At 39.9% G+C, this 21486-nt stretch overlaps 1 protein-coding gene across 3 annotated transcripts in view; it reads right to left on the bottom strand.

The window, feature by feature from the left end:
* Positions 1-21486, bottom strand: part of ANKRD44 (ankyrin repeat domain 44) — a 284470-nt gene that overhangs the window by 170840 nt on the left and 92144 nt on the right. For all 3 annotated transcript variants that reach the window (XM_045558960.1, XM_045558961.1, XM_045558962.1), the window contains exon 2: positions 5784-5867. In XM_045558960.1, coding sequence (XP_045414916.1) covers positions 5784-5867 — 84 coding nt within the window. The remainder of the gene's footprint in view (positions 1-5783; positions 5868-21486) is intronic.

Raw genomic sequence — 21486 nt, 5'->3', positions numbered from 1 at the left:
CTGCACTCCCAGAACACCAGGCTCTCAACTTCAGGACCACAGCGTTCGCTTTCCAGATGCAAGTGGCCAGAGAAACCTTAATTGCTGAATATTTGCTGTCTTCATCCACAGTTAGCAAAACGGTGGCCTGCAGGCTGGAGTTGGCCAACAGATGTGTTTTCTTTGGCCTGCACATTGTTAGATCATCTTTTGGAACCAACATTTAACAATTTAGAGATTTCCTGTATTTTCTCTTAAAAACTTAAAAAGTCTGGGCCACACTGCGCCTGCATTCCTGCACAACACTTGACGAGAGCTGAGCCATTCATCACATGCACTGACCGTGCACTTCTGTCATTTATGGGACGATGTGAGTTTGCCACCTCTCCCTGCAGCTTCCTTACTCCTAGCAGTTGCTGATTTAGGTCTAATTTAGAGGATGCCCAGGTAACTAAGCCAGCAAAACAACTCAGGTCTTCATTCCTATATCAAATTCTTTCTTAAAGAAGAAAAAAAGACGGGTAGGATAATATATAGGTTAGGAAAAATACATAGCAATCTAGAGGCTTAAAAAGTTGGGCTTTATAGTTTCTATTTCTAATGTTTGAGGGAATTTGACATGATAGAATCAAGCTGAGAAAAATTTAGAGACGATATTAAATTGATCACATTCTTTGGGTAGAGCTATATTGAGTCCTGGGTAGATTTTTAAAATATAATCTATTTTTTTAAAGAAATACTACAACATCCCACCACAAACACATACACACACACGAACAAATTACAAGTTTACTATTGTTAATTTGTCTTATTTCTTTTAAAAGTCCCCTCATCACATAATGTCAGTTTTTTCCTCACTTGGATCTTGAGACTAGCAGACCACCATTACTTGAATTAATTCCTGAAGTCAAAAACTGAAGCTTTAATGGTTTTTCTCCCTTTTGTTTACTGTAAGTTCTTTACTGACATAAGCTTAGCTTTCACCTGAAGATTTAGTCCATTATAGTCACATATCATCCCTTCCCATCTTGGAATTGGAGAAAGTAAGCAAAATGCACCAATATACTTGTGTCAAATCCTATTAGAGCAAATAATAAACCTTAACAGCTTTATAAAATTATTTTGTAGTATAAAATAGATGGATTAAAATAATCAACCTGGGGACAACCCAACTGTAAAATAACATTTTAAAAACTATTGAAACAAAATAAAATTGAGTGTGCATGCACTGGGTATTAAATGATATTGAGGAAACAACTGTTAATTCTATTTGGTATGATAATGGGGGTGTGTGTATATGCGAGTGTGTATATTTCTGTTAGTGAAACTCTTTAAAAAGAAATAAACATCATGAGTTTGCTATCACATGAGACGCACAAAAAAAAAATGTAGTCTTTCACAGTTGTAAGCGTCTTTAAACATCACCTAATCTGGGCAAGGAAAGGAGGTTTCTAGTTTATATGCCAACTTCAATTTAATAGTTTAATTTAACAGTGCTATCCTGAGAAATTTTGATTGAAATTTTCAATAAGTGATGTTGGCCAAAGGCACAAAATAGGAGAATAGGGCCATATGTGCTAATATTAGTCCCCTTTAGAACGTCCAGTCTAATGGTCTTTCAGGGAGCTTATCACTTACCAAGTCAACTTATTACTTCTTCAGACAGCTCTATTAAGTTATTTCTTATGTTTTGAGCTGAAATCTTATTTTCTGCAGCTTACAACCACATGACATAATGACATGTCTGGTTCCATTACAATTTGACAGTGTTAACTTGAACTATTTGGGACAGCTCTCTTGTCCTTTCCAAGTCTAAAACATCACCAGTCCCTTCAACCACTCTTCATGTGGCATGGTTCCCTTCCCATCTTTGTCACTTGCCATTGACAGGTGCCAATTTGTCTCTTCCCTCTTCCAGTGTGGCACAGTAAGACTGTCCTCTTCATGTCAAGTTGTCATGACATAATCCCAAAGATGCCTTTATTGAGTTCAAATTGTGGTTTTCAGAATCTCTGCACTCTTTGAAATTTTGAATTCAGGTGCTATTCTCCACCTTGAGCTCAGTTTGGTTAGTCAGATGGAGGAGGCTTCTAAAATCTTTCTAGTTATCAGCCATACCTGGGTCGATTTAAATGGATCTAAGAGTGTACAAAGGTCATCCCATATTTCCAGGCGCTGGCATGCCACTAGTCATAGAAACCTTAGAAAGACTCAGAGGACCCCTCCTGGTCCTTCAGGGGCTCCCCAGATCAATCTACAGATCTTCAATCTTACAAAGAGAAATGCCAGTCATACAACTGAGACCTAAGGGTCACTAACTACACCAGCTGCTTCCTCTGTTCAACAATTTGTCCTTGTTGGAAGAAATGAAATATAGGTCAACACAGATTGGCTCAACATAAGCAATAAAATGGGGCTGAGTCATTCACTCAACATGTGCTACAAGGACTGGACTAGGTGATTGAGCAAATGAGACTGAATGAGATAGTAACCACGACATGAAGCACATATAGTCGTCCCTCAGAATACACAGGGGATTGGTTCCAAGGTCCCCATGTATGTCAAATTCCACACATACTCTATTCCCCCAGTGGGCCCTGTGGAACCCACATACACAAAAATTCTCCATATACGTGGGTTTCACATCCCAGGAATACTGTATTTTCTAGGCATGTTTGGTTGAAAAAATCCATGTATAAGTGGACCTGCGCAGTTCAAGCCCATATTGCTCAAGGGTCAACTGTAGTTCTTCAAAACTAAAATAAGATGTAAATAACTCAAGTAGTAGTCAAACGTGATCAGTGAGGTACAAAGAACTGTGGGAGCTGAGAGAAAGGTAGGTTTATTTGGCTAGCGTGGGGGGAGCGGGGTTGTAAAGAAGACATCGGAAAGGAAGTGAGAATTAGGACAACTTAATGCCCTTTGCTAACAACCACCTCCCCTAAACTACCTAATCCGCCCCCAGCAAAGCATGTTGTTAGCATGATAAGAGGACACACCTGATGAGAACATGGGGTCAAATGATCTCCTTTATACACTCCTGAGGGAGGGGACAGAGGGAGGTGAGGGGGAGTCTCAAGAGGTGTGAGGGGAACAAAAGGGACTGTTGCCTCCAAAAAGCCCTAATGTCAACCTAAGGAACTCAGGCCTTCCTTGTGCTCATTCATTCATTCAATCTCTCACATGTTCATCTATTCTTCTCCCTCCCTCCATCCCCCTTCCCCACCGCCACAAGCCCAGCAGCCCACAAATACAAAGAAAATTCCTACGTGTCCCCAGGCCTCAGTTCAGGCAGCACTGTATCAGATTCTCATGATTAACCTACCCCCTACATAGCATGCATCTGGAATTTTCCCTTTCAAAAATGCATCACAGTGTGATTTCTCCTTTGTTGACTTCTCTGCCATGTTGTAGCCCCAGGAGGGAAAGAGCTCATTGCTGTGTCCCTAGCACTTAGCACAGAGTCTCAATTCAGTAAATAACCATGGAATGAATAAGACACCTCATAGACAAATAGTGGTATCACTGGAATTCCCTAGAATTCTGTAAGACGAAACCTGATGTGGCCACGATTGCTAACTACTCACCAAAATCCATGTTCTCTGACTCTTTGGGGACATACAGCTACACTACGTCCCCACCCTTCCTTGTAATCAGGTGTGGCTGAGTTCTGAGTTCTGGTCAATGGAGTATGAGCAGACGTGACGTGTGCCACTTCTAAGCTGACCTATAAAAATCCTTCCGTGCTTTTCCTTCATGCTCGTTTTTCCCTTTGGGTTGGCAGGACTGCAGACACTCTGTACGGGGATCTTAGAAATTGAATGTTGATAGCTGGGACTCCGTGCAGAAAAGGGCCACCCCTCTAATCTGTTTATAGGAGCACTGAACTTCTTCGTACATCAAACGTCCATCCATATGTTTAGAGGTCTATGTGTTACAGTAGTTAACCTATGTAACTACTTCAGTGATACAGTTGGATTTACAACTAAAGTTAGTCTCTCCTAACCTTTACCAGCCAACAACTGTTTGTCACATTCCCAAAGGGAAATCAAGGCCACCCAGAGGCCAGTACAATCTTTTTTGGTATGTATGATGGAACAAAATTTCTGTTTGCTCACAATTGTTAGAAAAATGATTGCAACTTGGCCTTAGGCTTGCCTGGGCTTGGTCCATAGCCACAAAACCGGCTGGGTAGACTCTGCTGATGTCAGAAGACTGGACAGCAAGCCTGCCTGCCTGGCCTCGTCTCAGAAGTACAGGTCACATCCCACAGGCGCTGGACAAATGCCCAACTGCCTTCTTGAGTAGTCTGTCCCTGGCCTCCTTCGTGCTTGCCTTGCAAAAAATGTCACAAAACATTGCCCTATTATTTTCAGTGCCAGCTGGGGAGAAGCTGCCAAAAGCTTTTGCAAAAAGCCACACCAACCTGCACTGCCATGGGACAACTGCACCAAATGACTCTCCTTTGGAATACAGCATTCAGCCAACAGGATTAGACACAATTCACTTTCCTGTGGCAAAGCTCCTCTTAGACTGAAGAGGTATTTGATGATTTCTGTTGTTTCTACCTAACACTAGACATTTTAAAGAGAACTCCTCTCCCTGGTATACCTAAGTGCTTTGCAATTGAACTACATTAAGAGAATTAGTAGCATGTACTGTTTGTAATTGCGTGTTCACTCTCCAGGTCCAGGAAATTATGAAAAGGCTAAATCATTGCCTTGATTTTTTTTCCTTTTTTAATTACAGGTTGGTTGGTTTGTTGCAAGACCTTCCACACCCAATGGTTCTTAATCTTTTGGAGGTCACGGATCCTTTTAAGGATCTGATGAAATGCCTTTTCACAGAAAAATATATATGTGCACAAGTACACACATCTATTACCTGTGACTTCAGAGGATACACGGAATGCCTAGTTCACCTATTGATCCCAGGATCGTGGACCCTCTAGGACATGGCTCAGCAAAGTTTTTCTCTAAAGAGCCAGATAGTAAATACTTTTGGCTTTGTGGGCCACACACAGTCTCTGTCACAACTATTCCACTCTGCTGTTGCAGTACAAGTGCAGCCACAGCTAACATGCAAATGAATGAGCGTGGCCGTGTTCCTACAATACTTTATTTATGAACACTGAAATTTGTATTTCATGTCATTTTCACATCACAAAATATTATTCTTATCTTGATTTTTTCCAACCATTTAAAAAATAAAAACCATTTTTAGCAGGCAGCCTGTAGAAAAAAATGTATGTGTTGGACCATAGGTTGCCAACTTCTGCTGCAGGGCATTGACTCGATCCTAAATATTACATCTGTATTTTCAGTGACTTCTAATTGAAAATTACATTTCCTTCCATTATGGATATAGGCAACAAACCACAGTAGCATCAGCAGTACCTTGATTTCTTCTGTCACCAGTAGAAATCACAGGTATGTTCATATCACATTAGAGTTGTTGCAGACAACTCAAAATATTTATTATGCTCATCACTAATTTTAAATCATGGTCATTATTAGCTCTTCTGTTGTATCTTATTGTTTAAATGTGTTGATGAAAAAGCACATATATTATTATTAGATTGTTAGATTATTAGAATGTTAAAAAATTAGATTTTTAACATTTGGATAACTCTATTTCAATATAATTTATTTCTTTTCTAACCCTATATATTTTATTTTATGGGTTTAAAAACAGTATTCTGAGAAGCAGTCCAGAGCTTTCACCAGATCCTAAAGGAGTCCACAGTACAGAAAGGGTTAAGAGCCCTTCCTTGCTCCAAGTTAACAAACCACAGCATCTCTTACCAGAGCGTTCACATCTTCAGTCTTGTGGATGAGCATCCGTATCTCCTCTGGATCACCGCTGAAGATTGCTTGGACCAGTGGTGGCTGCAAACACAAGAGAATGGGAATTAGAACTACCATTAATATAGTCGATTGCATTCAGATACAGATGGTGAGTAGAGGATTTTTTCCCCTAAAAGTTTATCCAATAATTACCAATTGGCAGATGAAGATGAGTAAGACTCAGACCTACCCTCCCTAGAAGTCCAGCGTGGGAGAAATTTATATAAAGAAATAACTATAATATGATCTGAAGGCCATGACAGAAGTCACATCTAACCTGGGGCTATGAACTAAAGTGAGTGTAACATGAAAATCACCCATAGTTGAAAATGTCCTTGATAAGCACTTAAATTCCAACAAGGAAACCACCAAATATGTGGTTTTGTGTATATAGTTCCTGTATGGACTGAACTGTATCTCCCCAATATTCATATGTTGTATTCCCCAACCCCCAATGTGACTGTATTTGGAGATAATTAAGATGAAATTAGGTCATAAGGGTGGGGCCCTAATCCGAAAAGATTGGTGTTCTTATAAAAAGATGAAAAGAGACCAGAGCTCTCAAGTTCCTCTGTGCCTCCATACAGAAGGAAAGGCCATGTGAGGGCACAGCAGGAAGGTGGACGTCCGCAAGTCAGGAAGAGAAGCCCCGCCAGAAACCAACCCTTATGGCCCTTGATCTTGGACTTCTAGCCTCCAGAACTGTGAGAAAATTATTTTCTGTTGGTTTAGCCACCAAGTCTGTAGTATTTTTTTTATAGCAGCCACGCAAACTAAGACAGACAATCCCCCACCATTCCTCCACTTCTTATTAGACAATGTTCCTTAGTAGTCTCAAAGAATTCCATTTCTAGAGGATGCTAATGGCCATGTTTCTGGCCACCTGAATACTCCTTTGTCAATATTTGGAAAACCCTCAAAATTATTCCCCAACACTTCCCATGGTTTTAGCCAACAAGCTCTGACTGTTTCAAACAGGATTACATCCACTGCCTGTTTGGAGTAAGTGGTGTGATGGCAGGTTAGGGAGTGAGAGATGCACATTACTGAGCTCTTACTACTGGATTCATCTACGTTAAATAAGACCCCAACATACAGTAAAGGGATCTATACAGTGTGACGGAAATGCAGCTGAAAGAGCAACTAGCTCTGCTTGGGTAGGAGGCAGAATGATGAAGAAAAGAGTATATCCAGCAAAGCTTCGTGGAAGGCACCTTAAAGAACGAGTATGAGTTGCAGACAGGGCAGGAAGGGCATTCTAGGAAGAGGGAGAGAAGGTATGTAAAGGCATGGATGTGCAAAGAACCAGATATGTTAGAAACATAGTTATCAGCCTGGTGACTGGAGCGTGTGGACAAAGAGGAAGAGCGGCAGGCTCTGGGGTTGATGTTGTGTTTGCCCCACAGGGTGAAGGATCTTGTTCAAAGCCAGCCCCACCACTCGCCAGCCACATGCTGAACCCGTTTCCCATGTGCAGTCCGGGGGTGAGCATGATCAGTGCTGCCAACCTCCCCATAGGATTGTTATGAGGATCAAATGAGATAATACAGGAGAAAATCCTCTGCAACCATACAACCCTACACAAATCACAGATGTTTTCATTAAGAAATGTTTAACAATGCCAATGTGGAATATTTGACAATTTTTTTTAAACTTTAAAATCCTTGGCAATTACATACATACACATGCACACACACATCCACTCACAACTTTTAGAAATACATAGTCCTAGTAGACAATTAGACGACGGCAGTTTCCCCAAGTTGTCTGATCATAAGAATCATGATGCTTATTAAAATAATGTTCCCAGATCCCTTTCCTGGGGATTCTGATTTAATACATCTGAGGTGGGGACCTGCAAATCTAGTAATACATTTTTAACAAGTGCTCACCTGATTTTTAGGAGTTAGCAGCAAACACTGGCCTCAGGTAAAATCATTAGCACCACCTTCCTTGACCTCTCCCTGTGCTATCTGCTTGGGAATCTGAGTCCTCATTTTCCTTCTAAACCTTCTTTTCTTTGCTTTTCTTTGCTTTTCTTTTCTTTAACTCTCCTATTACCTTTTTTACAGGTTTTGATGCTGTTTATTGTTAGTTTGGTGGGCCAATGTAAGTATTATCAGTAGGATATAGTAAGATTCCTTGAGGAAACACCATATAAAAAATGTCAAATTGCAGATGAATATCTCAGTATGCCAGGAATTTGCCCATGTGTTTCCCCTCTGCCATAAAAGTTTCCAGCAAATGGACAGATGTATCTCTTCTTTTCCCCAAGATGTTCTCTCAATTTTGCTTCTTGCCAAGGTGTATAGATAGTTTCTCAAATTGCTAACAATTAGGTAGCTGGAAAGAAGCCTTAAAAAGAATACAAGCTGTCCCCTAGCTCAGTCTTAGCTGGTTGCTCTGCCTCAAGACCAGGATATCCTTCCATGCTTTTCCTGACTAAGTTTCCAGGTTACATCTGCCCCATGGCGAGAACCACATTTCACACAAGACACAGAATCAGACACAATTCAGGGCTTCAACAAAAATATTGAATCTTGTTCATCTGATTCCTATTTCTCTATATGCTGTGGTTTGTGGCCAAATGCTCATGTGTGCATTTCTGCCTTTTTGAATCTTAAGAGAAAACAAACAACAAACCCCAACACCCATAGGATCTTAAATAGAAGCAGAGTCTGACAAGATTTTAGGGTTAAATCAATAGTGGTCAATTAACAGTTGAGAAGTTAAGATTCTAAGGAATCAACCTAACCCAGGAGTTAATACACACTAGTTAGTCACTTTAAGGGAACACAATGAGGTGAGCAAAGCTTCCTACTCCTGAGTGTGAGGAATGCTTGCAGATATTCTGTTGCATTCACTCAGTCCTCACACTTCCTAAGGAAGATGAGCGTTCCAAGCTATGGCTGTAATGTTCCCAAAAGGAGGCACCCTGACCAAGCCGCCAGAGAACAATGCCAGCGCCAGTCCCTCAGCAGGGAGTGGTGTGTAGACCCTCCCAAAGACCTCTGGGCCTAGCACTGCTAAAAGCTACTTGGTAGAGTATTTCCAATGCTCAGAATTCCCAGAAGCCATTGGGAAAAAGAATCTGAGCTATTGTTGTAACCCTTCCAATGCTGCAGTCGCATATGTGCATACATACACCCACATGTATGTTCACATACCTGTCTATACTCATGCACATATGCATAGAGATACATGTTGATTCACATACAAACCCCTTTCACTCTCTGTGGAACAGAAAAGCGCCTGTCCTCCACAGCCCAAAGCCTTGCTAGATGGATATCTCTAGCCCCAGCTATGCTGTGTGGCCACCGTGACATCATTGTCTTCACAACTATAAATCTAAGCATCGTGGGAGTCCAAAACGGAACTTCACAGATAACACACTTTGTTGAATTGAAGCTGTGTGTCTGCATGGATGTACCTCTAGAACTAAATTACTGTGAGTCTTGAACAAGTAGTATTTATTTTTTAAACATTATGCATGTTTCTTTTTTTGTTCTCCATACTCCCAAATAAAATATGCCCAGAGTGCACTTTGGTATTCCCTTCTGTTGGAATTTTAATCCAATCCTGCTGTTTTATTTTCCCCCAGGTAAATACTTAACCTGACAATAAATATTTGGAAAAAGATATACTTAAATACTGTCTGTATTACATGATTTTTTAAAGGGAGAATATTCTAATTGTAATATTCTTGCTCATAAGTATCAAGGATTTATATATTCTGTTGACCACTGATTTGGCAACCATTATAACTTCTGTAGCTTTTGCTTTAACCTTGATAAGGCTTAGAAGCAAAGCCTTACCTATCCAAGAGCAGAGTCCTAAGCATTGGCATATGAAGGTATTTCTTTTAGAAGTTTCACACATTTCAGCCCTAGCACATACAATGCAAGAGTACTTTCTGTGCAATAGGCTACAAAACTGAATAAACACAAAGTCATAACAGGGGTTAAAACTGTGGAAAATAAATAGTGGCAGGAAAAAAAAGGAGATTCAGATACCATGAAATCATTGATCATCATTCCATAAAGAAATATAAATTCTTAAGAGAGGTATGCAGTTATTTCAGCTTCAATTGCTAGAATTTTCCTAGCATGCTTAGTAGCTGTAAACTGGAAATGATTACCATATGCTGCAAATATCAGCACAGTCCCTCACCTAGATTCTCAAGGCAGAAGGATATTTCCTGGGCCTAATTTACCAATGGCACAAGGGGAATTTGTTTTTCAAATGCAACCTGTCCTTGTCTTTCAACATCACCAATTACCAGCCTCCTACTGCTTCTTCCAGAAGTGTTGATGGCTGCCTTCTAGAGGTGACTGTCTGCCAGGCTGATAACTTGACCCCTCTATGATAGAAGAGCAGAATAGAGGGGCCCCTTGACTTTGGCAGCCATTATAAATTTTACAGCTGACCTTGCTAACACTTGGAACTGAACCCTTATCAGGAGAAAACCACTTTCGCTACCCATATCCTCTATCATCCCATCCAATTAAATCTTTTTTTGCCTTTACTCTCACACTGAAAACAAACTGAAAATACTTGATTTCCAAAAATAAGATGCTAAATCAGATGTACTAGTGATAGTTATTCTCAAACTTTGAAGTAGAGTTACAATTCCACTAGGGGGAGCAAGATGGTAACTTGTTACCTGGGAGATAAAAGTAAAGGTTCAGGTTGTGTAATTAAGGAAGTGAGGGAGTTGAAGGATCCACTTTATTCAAGACAGAGAGGAACTTAAACTTCCCAGAGAGTTCTTAGTAAAAGTAAACACACACACCATGTGCCATCAAACACACAAAAACTTTCCTATCAATCCCTGAGGGCTCAGGTTTTTAGGAAATAAGAATAAATCTATCTAAAACTCGGGTGCTTAATTATCATTTTCATCATCTGCAAACTCCAAATCAATTATTTCCTCAATTCCACTAAAAAATATGTTACTACTAGCGGCATCAGACACACCCTCCATTTAAGAATGAAGCCATCACAGGTTCTACAGAGAGAGCTTGGCTAGTTAGAATACTCACCCACTCCATCCAGCAGTGATATCACTAATGCCCCCCCCCACCACCACCTGGCAAAATCCCCTAAGGAAACCACCATCTCGATTTTTCTAAAACCACTGTACAATGCACTTCACTTTCCCTTTGTCAGAGCTGCATGCTCCTGACTAATAAATTGGCTTTGGAAGATGAGTAGAGTGACAAAGGCTATCACTGAGCATCAGTAACTACGGCCAATGTTTAATAAGCCCGAGAAGCATCCAGAAGATGCTCCAGAATTTCCTTCTAAATTCCTGGTGTGTTGCTTGTCTTTTTCTGATTAGGCTAAGTAAAGACTCCATGTCTAAAAGAAAACACCCTACATTCTAATCAGGAGTGGGTGCTGGGAATCAATCAATACCCAAGAAAGAAAAAATGATATTCCTAAACATCTGTCCATACTTGAGCATTCTGAATACAGTATGTCATTAAAGCAAGAAAGGAGCGTGTTATTAGTAGCTAATAGCTGACACAGCAATAATCTGGCCATGTGAAGCCATCAACTTATATGAACAAGCTGAAACACTCCATTAGGTAACAACTGGTTTTTGTATGAGCCAGCGCTTACATTTTTGCAAAAGGATAATAAAAATCTGACCGAGTCACTAGATTTAATGGACAAAACTTGCTGGCTCTATTCATGTGGGTCCTGCTGTGTGATCTGCTACTAGGATGCCATTAAGTATTTCCTGAATACAGATCACTCTTTACTTGGGGAGAAGCTCACTCCATCACAGAACGATGATGGTCATAAAACCAAAATCTGTTTCTCTTAAGTACCATAAGAACTATACAAAATATACTGGGTCCTCATAAACATTTTTTTAAAAATCAGGGAGCGTGCCAGGACTACATGTCTATAAATGTCTCCTATGGGCTATGTTGCAGAATAAATGTATGTCATATTTCCAGTTATTAATAAAAACAGAAAAAGCATAAAATTTTAACTAATGGTAATACCCTCTCACTAAGTATCTATTTGTTCACTCCTGTGAAAAAGGAGCTATGTTTAAAAGGAACCATGTTTAATCAGAAAAAGGAGAAAATTAATTTATTACCTAAGCTTTTCCAAAATGAAAATAACACATAGGCACTGACTATAAAATTGTTATTCAAGGACCAACTACCAAATTTTTGGAACATTCACATCCTTTGTTGCTCCTTCCTTTCCTGAGATTCTCCTTGGCTGTTTCTCTGCTCTTTTATACTACTCATTAGCATCTTCAGCAGAGAACAGCTAACCCAAGGTAAAATAAAACCCAGGCATGTCAGCTTTGCTACTAGTTATTTACAAAAGGTTAGGCAAAAGGAAATGATGAAACAACTGCATCAGTCAAATTGAAATCTGAAGGCAATGTTGATTTTTACTGACCTCCAACCTCTCTCTTTTTTTACTGGAGTAGGAAGATTAATGCTATGGTATCAGACCGACCCGGGATTAAATTGTAGCCATTTCAGTTTCAGTTTCCTCATCTATAAAACAGGGTTATAACAGTCATTTTACAAGATGTATTTAAGAAATGGTATAATATATGCAATGCCCCCTGTGCAGGGCCGGCCGCCTAGTGTACACTCAATAAAAATAGTCATTATTTTTGACTTTGAGTTAAGCTCAAAAACCTTCACAAGTAAGTACATTATGTCCACCCCACCAAAGGAAAAATAGGGGATTTTGAAAGATCTCCTCAAACATTACAGAGCAAATAAATTGAGTTAGGATTATAACTCACTCCACACCACCTCTAAAGGAGGAGCCCATCATACTGGGAGAGAAGCTTTCATAGACAGGGAAGCAAAAATCAAACCGAGCCTAGCTTCGCCTTTGCTATACTGGGCAACCTCAAAAATGTCGCCATAGTCTCAGAAGTCTAACCTACAAACCAGTAATAACCCACTGAAATAATATATCATCTCTCTATGATTAATCAAAATGTGCCATTATTTATGCCTGCTTGATGGGACTTGAGATTATAATTTTACTACTTAAGGTCATCATAAACATATGTATTTATACCTTTCTTTTATGATCTTCTGATGGTCATGAAGGAAATAAATTCCCTATTTGGAGCGAGTAGGTCAAATGATTTGCCTATTAGCGGCAAAGCTGAGACTAGAACTTAGTTTTCCTGATTCTCCCAATTCAGTACTTTCTCTCACATGTCATGTTTATACCATAATAACATCATATAATATATATGATTCATGATCAGGAATTTAACCTCAGTTTCAACATTCTCCTTATGGACAAATATTATACACTAAGGAAAAAAGCCACCATATATAATATATATTCTCTCTCTCTATGTGTGTGTATATTTATACTATATAGTGCCTAAATATATGTATATATTTCTAGATATAGTTCCTGTACATCAACAAAATAGCTACCAATGAAACAATCTTACCAAAAGCCAGAAAGCAAAAGTTACAATCTTTCAAAGTAGGGAGATTCAGTATGGGTTTGAGTTATCAGAAAGATGTAGGAGGTGAGTGCTAAGCTGAATTTTGAAGCACTAGACTGTGGAAAAAATCTTTGATGTTGGAGAACAATATTTGGTGAGGTTAAAAAAGTGACTAGCTTGGTGGGGGGGTATGGCACATCAGCATAAAGAGTTTTAACCCCAATCTTGTGGGCAAACAGGAACTGGGGTCTTGAGCAAGAGAAAGGAATGGAGTTTCTGCAAACATTTAAGCTGGCCACAGTGTGCGCTGAGCACTGGAAGAAGAGAGATTGGAATTAGAGACCCAGTGAGAAGACCACTGCCACAATCCAAGCCATCATAGGAAAGAACTTCTCTGTCTTCCTTCATCGCAGGCTACCCAGGTGCTACTTACCAGGATATGGTGGAAACAACAGACCCTGTTTTCAGTTCTTTGATGTCTGCTCTATTCCTGGATGCAAGTTTGGCACATAATCTTGGCCCCTTTCCTTCATTTTTTATATATAGCCCAAATCTCCTGCCCCCGAGACACTAATGTTTCCAGGTGAAATCGAGGTTACTTCCCTTAGTTCTGGAACACTTCCATTTTTGCCCCACAGAACCTCTGCGGATGTAAGCTCTGTTTTGTCAGACGTGTCACTTGATCACTGAATTTAAATCATAACATTTCAAAAATAGGCCACATCCATAAAGAGAAAAGCAAAGCAAAACAAGGCAGACATACTTTGCCAAGTGCCATATTTTTATCAGGATCTGCTGCCAACTACCCACATCTTTTTTCACTCTGTCTAGTTTCAAATGGCTTGAGATCAAATCTAAACTTTAGCTAGGTTAATTAGTGTTGGGGAGTTAACTTCTAAAGAAAGTTAATTTAAGCAAAAGCACAATGGATCCAAGACTTTAGTTCATGCAGAATATTTAACTCAATGTAATTTTAGCAAAACAAAAAGAACAACAATCTATACCTCTATAACAGTTTCCTGTTTTGAAAAATTGTTATAGAAGTTTTATTTCCTATATTCTTTGTATAACTATATCTTACAGCTTATTGAATTCATGTGGTTTCAAATATGAGAAATGATTTAATAATGTTAATCAATATAAACAATTTTAGTGACGTTTGTGGGGGAAAAACTAACTATATGGCAGAAGATGATTTTCAGGGTTGTAGGTATATTCAGTATAATTTCTTTGTTCAAATACAGAAAGTAGTTCTCTGTTTTAGGATGCATTGTAAAACACGACTTTTTATTAAAGCCTGGTATGTGCATCTCTTATCATAAAAAGGGCAACAGTGAAAAATATTCCTTACAAAAAATGGCAGAAAATGATCCATAACTATAGTATTATTTTCTGCAGTCTTGAGTAATTATAATTTTTGAGACTCTCAGAAATTGGAAGCTACATAAAGAAATTCAAGTGTCCTTTAAAAACAACAAAATCAATATGTGGAAATAAAAGGTATTCAGTAGAAATGTGGCAATCTCTTGCTGTATTCAAGAGGGTTGGAATTACCGTATATGAGATATATGGGTTAACTCATCCCATTAAGTCCTTCATGATTCAGGCAACTCCAAACTGGGTTTGTCTAATATTTGTTAGTACCTGGATTCTTTCAAAACATCAGCAAGCCACTTTTTACACAATCAAAACTTTCCAAAGCCCATCAAAATTTTCCTTTAAACCCTCTCCTATCTTTCTGTAGTTCTTTTTCTTTGAATTTCATGTGCATTCTTAGCAGTTAAACCCTCACCACCTCTCCACAAGTGAGGGATTAGGGACCTGTGCACCTTCCTGGTCACCTTCCTGGTCCTGGTTGTTCTGACCACTCTCAAATCTAAGCCTTGACTAGCACCTGGATTAGTCTCTGCCTGAGATGACTGAAGGGTCCCCTGCTGCCCAGAAAGCCAGAACAGTCACAAGGAATGTGAATCTATTAGAGACTCCCTCCGTGGATTCTTCTTGGAAGCATGTTGTCAATTTCTCCACCCAAAATCCTGGCAAGGGCATTCGGTGATAGATTTCAAAGGGAAACGCTAAGACAGCAGGAAGAGAGAGGAGCCTAAGAGACTGAAAAACATTAGATAATATAAAATGGGAAATTCTACAAAAAAAAAAAGGACAGTCATATCGTATTTCCTTGTGGAGACATCAACCCTGTTCATATTTCCTTTATTTCTCTACACACTACCCCTTCCAACAAGAGATGAAAGATATGTTTTCTAAAAATTAATCTGGTACATATCAGACAACCATATTCAATTCAATTCAACAAAGATTTATTAAGCATAAGACATTTACTAAGTATAAGAAATTCAGACACTGGGATGTTTTAGTCAGTCTATCCCAGGAATGAGTTCCCAAGGTGTAACAAGAAGTATATAAGTATACACAGCTAGAATGTAAGGCAAACACCGCAGGAGAAGTACACAGAAAAGGGAGAGACGTTTCATCTGGCCTCCTGAAAGATGCAGCCTTTGAAATGAATATTGGAGACTGGAGAGGATTGAAACAGCAGAAATGAATGGAATGGGAAGGAAATATCCCTTCTTTCATTCAGAAGACTGTAAACAGAAGCTGGGGAGACTGATCAGGCACAGAGAACAGTTTTATTTGGCTGGAGCATGAGAAAAAGGAAGTAAGCTTAGGAGACAGGGATCCTGTCATGGAAGGCCTTGAATGGCAGGCTAAGAAATTTGGACTCTCCTCTGTAGAATTGGGGAGCTATGGATGGGTTTTGAGCATAGGAGTGACCTAGGAGTTGTACTTTTGGAGAATCATTCTAGAAATGGATTGTATGGTGAACTAGAGGAAAAGACTAGGGGTGCAACAAGTTAGGAGACTGCAACAACGGTCTGGGTGAGGGATCCTGGGGATGGAGTATCCCTGAGTAGTTGGGGGAACACTCTTCTGGTAGCTAAGATGCAGATCTAAAAGGTAAATGAACTATCCTCACCTTTACTGTAGCAAGGGCTAACGCTCTCAGGCCTGGCTGCCTACATTCAGAAAGACTCTGACCAACTTCCTCTGTAGGACACAGAGCTCTCTGGAGCAGCCCCAGCCCAGCATCAGCAGAGGAGTACCGGAAGTTCTGCAGCATTCGCTTGCTTTGCTCTTTCACTTGTGCAAGCTCCTCCAGTTGCTCACCATGCTCTGTTCAGCTCTGGGACAGGAAGTTCCTGGGGCTCTGAAGTCAGTTAGCATCCTGCATCGGTACAACCTGCTACTTCTCTCCCCACCTCACCACAGAAACCAGAGCCTCAAGGCTTTCAATTTGGGTGCTACCTTCACAGTTTAGGTTTTGGTAAAAAGAAAGCTTATCTTCATGTCATGAGAAAGAAAGGAAAAAAAAACTATATCTTCATGTCTCAAGCTGAAAGAACAAAACAAAGCAAATATAGCTAACCCAAGTACATGCGCTATCTTTATTTCTTTATCTTTATTTCCTGACTCTAAAATTTAGTCAAGGATAAACTCATTTTTTTCCGATCACACAAAGTTTGAAAAATAGGAAGAAGTATTATGGGAGAGAGACTTTCTAACGCATCAAAACCCCCATCCATTTTCTCTTTATCTTATATTTGCTGAATTTCAATCTCAGTAGTTTTCCTAGTGCAACAATACAAAGACAGATAAAGAAAAAACTGAATAACCTTTTCTATCACCGGTGTTAATAACCTAATGTGTATCCTTTGACATCTTTCACCGTGTTCCTGTTGACATATAAAAATACAGATACAGATATATGATATTAACATTGTTATCACAAAAATCGTATTTTATTATTTCCCTCTCTTGCAATTTGTAAGAATAATAACATATTGAGGACATCCCCCAGGTCAGTAGCTATAGGATTAACTTCTTTTAATAACTATATAATATTCCATCATATGGATATATCATAACATATTCAATTATTCCCCTTTGGATGGACATTCAGGTTGTTTCTAGTTTGTGCCACAACAAACAAGCCTCTCCCATTACCTATCCTATCATGCATCATGCAAAGAAGTGCTACAGAGTTGAAGGTGTTTTCTGTGCATCTACAATATGCTATTTTTATGAAATATAGAAAAGAAATGTGTGACATAGTCCCTTCCTCAGAGAGTACCAAATATAGCTGGGGAAATAAGCCTAACCCACACAAAACAATTAAACTGTATAAAACAGAACTGAACTGTGTTCTACAGACTTCATGCAAATGGATGCCAAGTTGTCCTTCTGCACAATGACAGATTGGAGAGATAGATAACTTGGAGGTCCCTTTAGTTTTGATATCCTAGGCGCCTTCTCTGATTTAGAAAAGGGGGGAACAGGCCGGGCGCAGTGGCTCACGCCTGTAATCCTAGCCCTCTGGGAGGCCGAGGCGGGTGGATCGCTCGAGGTCAGGAGTTCGAGACCAGCCTGAGCGAGACCCCGTCTCTACTAAAAATAGAAAGAAATTATCTGGCCAACTAAAAATATATACAGAAAAAATTAGCCGGGCATGGTGGCGCATGCCTGTAGTCCCAGCTACTCGGGAGGCTGAGGCAGTAGAATCAATCGCTTAAGCCCAGGAGTTTGAGGTTGCTGTGAGCTGGGCTGATGCCACGGCACTCACTCTAGCCCGGGCAACAAAGCGACACTCTGTCTCAAAAAAAAAAAAAAAAGAAAAGAAAAGGGGGGAACAAGAAGGGCTAAGAAGGCAGAGTAGTGTCTGTGGAGGAGGCAGGACTTGAACAAGGCCTGGAAATGGTTTAGATCGATGGAGAAAAAAATGTATTTTGGAGTGACAAATGAGGCAGGGCACAGCGCTGACTTTAGACATGTATATGTTCGGGAGAGTTACAATAAGCAGTCCCTTCTCCAAGTTACAGCATTTCCAAACACCATCCTCCCATACTCCTTCCACTTCCCCACCCCTTGCCTCTGCTTAAAGACATAAAAGAAGCCCAAGCTTGGCTGACACAGAACATTACAGTAACGCCAATTTAAAATGCATTACTTCCAGCCAGCAAGAGCTTGAAAATACCCCAAATCTCTTCCCTCCCTATCCCTTCCCATGCCCTGCCCCTCCTCTGCCAACACGCACACACACACACACTCCATCTTGTTCTGTGCCCTTCAAACAATAGCAGTCTTTTAAGCTGTTCCTGTCCATCTGGAAAATAACATGAATAACATGGGAGAAGGCAATTATGAAGTTTAAGTGATTGTGATTTAAACAAAAAACTCATTTCTGGGTGGGCACAATAGCTCACGCCTGCAGTCCCAGCACTTTGGGGGGCCAAGGCTGGAGGATCCCTTGAGGCCAGGAATTCAAGACCAGCCTGGACAACATAGTGAGACCCTGTCTCTAAAATATTTTAAAATTAGCTGTGCAGGGTGGCATGTGCCTGTAGTTCTAGCTATTCAGGAGGCTGAGGTGAGAGGATTGTCCAAGCCTAGGAATTTGGGGTTGCAGTGAGCTATGATCACATCACTGCATTCTAGCCTGGGCGACAGAGTGACACCCTGTCTCCAAAAAAAACAAAACTTAAAAAAAAAAAACAAAAACATAAGTTCTTCTGATAACCAAAAACTTTGTTAAAATGTTGACATTGATAGTCACTACAGTATTGGCCTTTCACTCTATGTTGCAATGATATGTTTGCAATTTATCCAAATTTATTTAAATACAAAACATATTTAACAACATGTTTTAAACTTTATCATATTGGTAAATATGATTTGAGAGCTCAATGTATGCACCATGTATATATTATGCCTTGATACCGAATATAAGTGGCTCTATGAGAAAGTTCTGAAAATGAAATAGGCATGAGTAAATTAATGTGCTTTTTATCTCAAAGATATGAGATTTAAAAGGTATGTGTAACGTTTAACTGAAAGGCACCACAGAGAATCCTATGGTTCCCTTTTTTTCACTGTCCTTCTCAGTCTAAAATTAGCTTTCAATATATTTTTTTAACATTAGGAAAACAAGATTCACTCCTAGGATGTTAATCTCAATGCCAAGTTTGAAGATATAATCTTGACAGTCATATTACAGAGAAAATAAAGGCTTTTAATAAAGAGAGTGAGTTATTGAGTTTAAATAAAACCTAATTTGCTGTGTGTTTCTACTTAGCAGCAGAATTTTAGAAAATGCCCCTGACCTCCACTATACTAGCCCAACCACAAAGGCAACTGAGGCCTGAGACATGGTAACAGGGAGGTAGGGTTCTAAGGCCTCCTGTGGCCCAACCGACCATACCTGAGGTTGGCACCTGTCTTGGTGACTCTACACCCCCTTCTCTTCACCAACACTCCCCCAACATTGGCTCTAAATGATGGAGAGACCCCATTAGTGTCTTTCCATGTTAAATCTAGATTTGGGAATCTACACTACACACCTAACATCAAAACTCGTAGCAATTGTTACCCAGTCAACATGAAACGTTCCAGTGGTTTAAAATGTACAATATGACCACAGTTCTTTTGAGAGCATGTCCTGACTGAGGGGGACCTTTGGCTGCCCTTCCTCCACCCAGGGATGAAAGTGGCCTTGGCCAAAGGCAGTAAAACCAAGTCCCGTGTGATGGAAACGGCCAGCCCAGACATATTAAGGCCTGTTCTCTCTTTAAGAGCACTCTGAGCACATTTGGCATTATGCGACTACGTTTTGCTTCTTGAATCATGACCAATCACAAATGTTGAAACAGTGCAACTGAGGGAAGTGGAAAGAAATGATCTGAGGAGCCAGAGACCTGGTCTAGCCTGGATCAGTAGGCGTTATATGACCAAGGGCCAGTCACAAAACAGACAGAAACCTCTGTTTCCTCTCTAGAAAAGATGGGTTCAAAATGATCAACTCCACAAGAACAAGAAGGGGAAGATCAGACTTTAGGTGGAAAAAAACCAACAAGGGGTCTGGGTGATGGGAAGCTCGCTCTGGCAGAAGGGTAGGACCACCGGTCATGCCACCCACAGCAGAGGAAGTAACAGGCTTAACCTACTCAGAATTGTGGACAACTCTATGTAGTTCTAAAGGGCCTCTCTTTTTTTGTTAAGACCTAAATGGGTGCAGAAGAAATTGGGCTGATGGTTGTTAGCTGGATTGCATATCAAAATCCCCTGGGAAATTGTGTCCCACCCCAGTGAGCTTGCTGTGGTAAGTCATGGGTGGAAATCCCAGGACAGGCACTTGAAAAGGCTCTCCAGGTCACTTGCATGTGTCCGTCACACATGCAGTATTGGATCCGATTCTTCATATCGATGCCTTAGAAATGCTACACCTTTGACTCAATAATCCCACTTGAGGAACACTATCCTATAGAAATAACAAGTCATGCAGATAATTTTTATGTAAAGATTCTCATAGCAATGCTATTTATGATAGCAAAAACTTAAAAGGAACCAATGTCAAAGCTAGGGAAATTATTAAATAAGTTACAATACATAAACCCCAAAAAAGATATACGAATGGCCAAAAAGCACAAGGAAACATCATTAGTCATTAGAGAATATAAATGAAACCACAATGACATACCATTTCATACACACTATATGGCTAAAACAAAACAAGCAAACAAACAAAAAACAGAAAATAAGTGTTGATGAGAATATGAAGAAATTGGAACTTTGCTGATTGGAATGTAAAGTGGTGCAGCTGCTGTGGAAAATAGTTTGGTGGTTCCTCAATAGGTGAAACACTGAATTACCACATGACCCAGAAATTCCACTCCTAGGTACATACCCCAAAGAACGAAAATGGGTGTTCAACCAAAAACTTATACATGAATGTTGATAGCAGCACTATTCACAATAGCCAAAAGGTTAAAACAACCCAAGTGTCCATCAACTGACAGAAACTGATGAACAGATAAACAAAATGTGATATAGCTACACAGTGGAATATTATTCAGCCATAAAAAGGAATAGTATATAATGACAGATGCTACAACATGGATGAACCTTGAAAACATTATGCTAAGTGAAAGAAGCCAGACACAAAAGACCATATGTTGTATGAGTCCATTTATATGAAATACCCAGACGAGGCAAATCCATAGAGACAGAAAGCAAATTAGTGGTTGCCAGGGATTGGGAGGAGGAGGGAATGGGAAGTGACTGTTTAATGGATACTGAGTTTCCTTTTGGGGTGATGAAAATGTTCTGGAACCAGATAGTGATGACGGCTGC

This window comes from Lemur catta, chromosome 8 (assembly GCF_020740605.2).
Source record: "Lemur catta isolate mLemCat1 chromosome 8, mLemCat1.pri, whole genome shotgun sequence".
Lineage (NCBI taxonomy): Eukaryota > Metazoa > Chordata > Mammalia > Primates > Lemuridae > Lemur > Lemur catta.
Note: the sequence above shows the minus strand (reverse complement) of the source record. Positions and strands in the feature narration are given on the sequence as shown.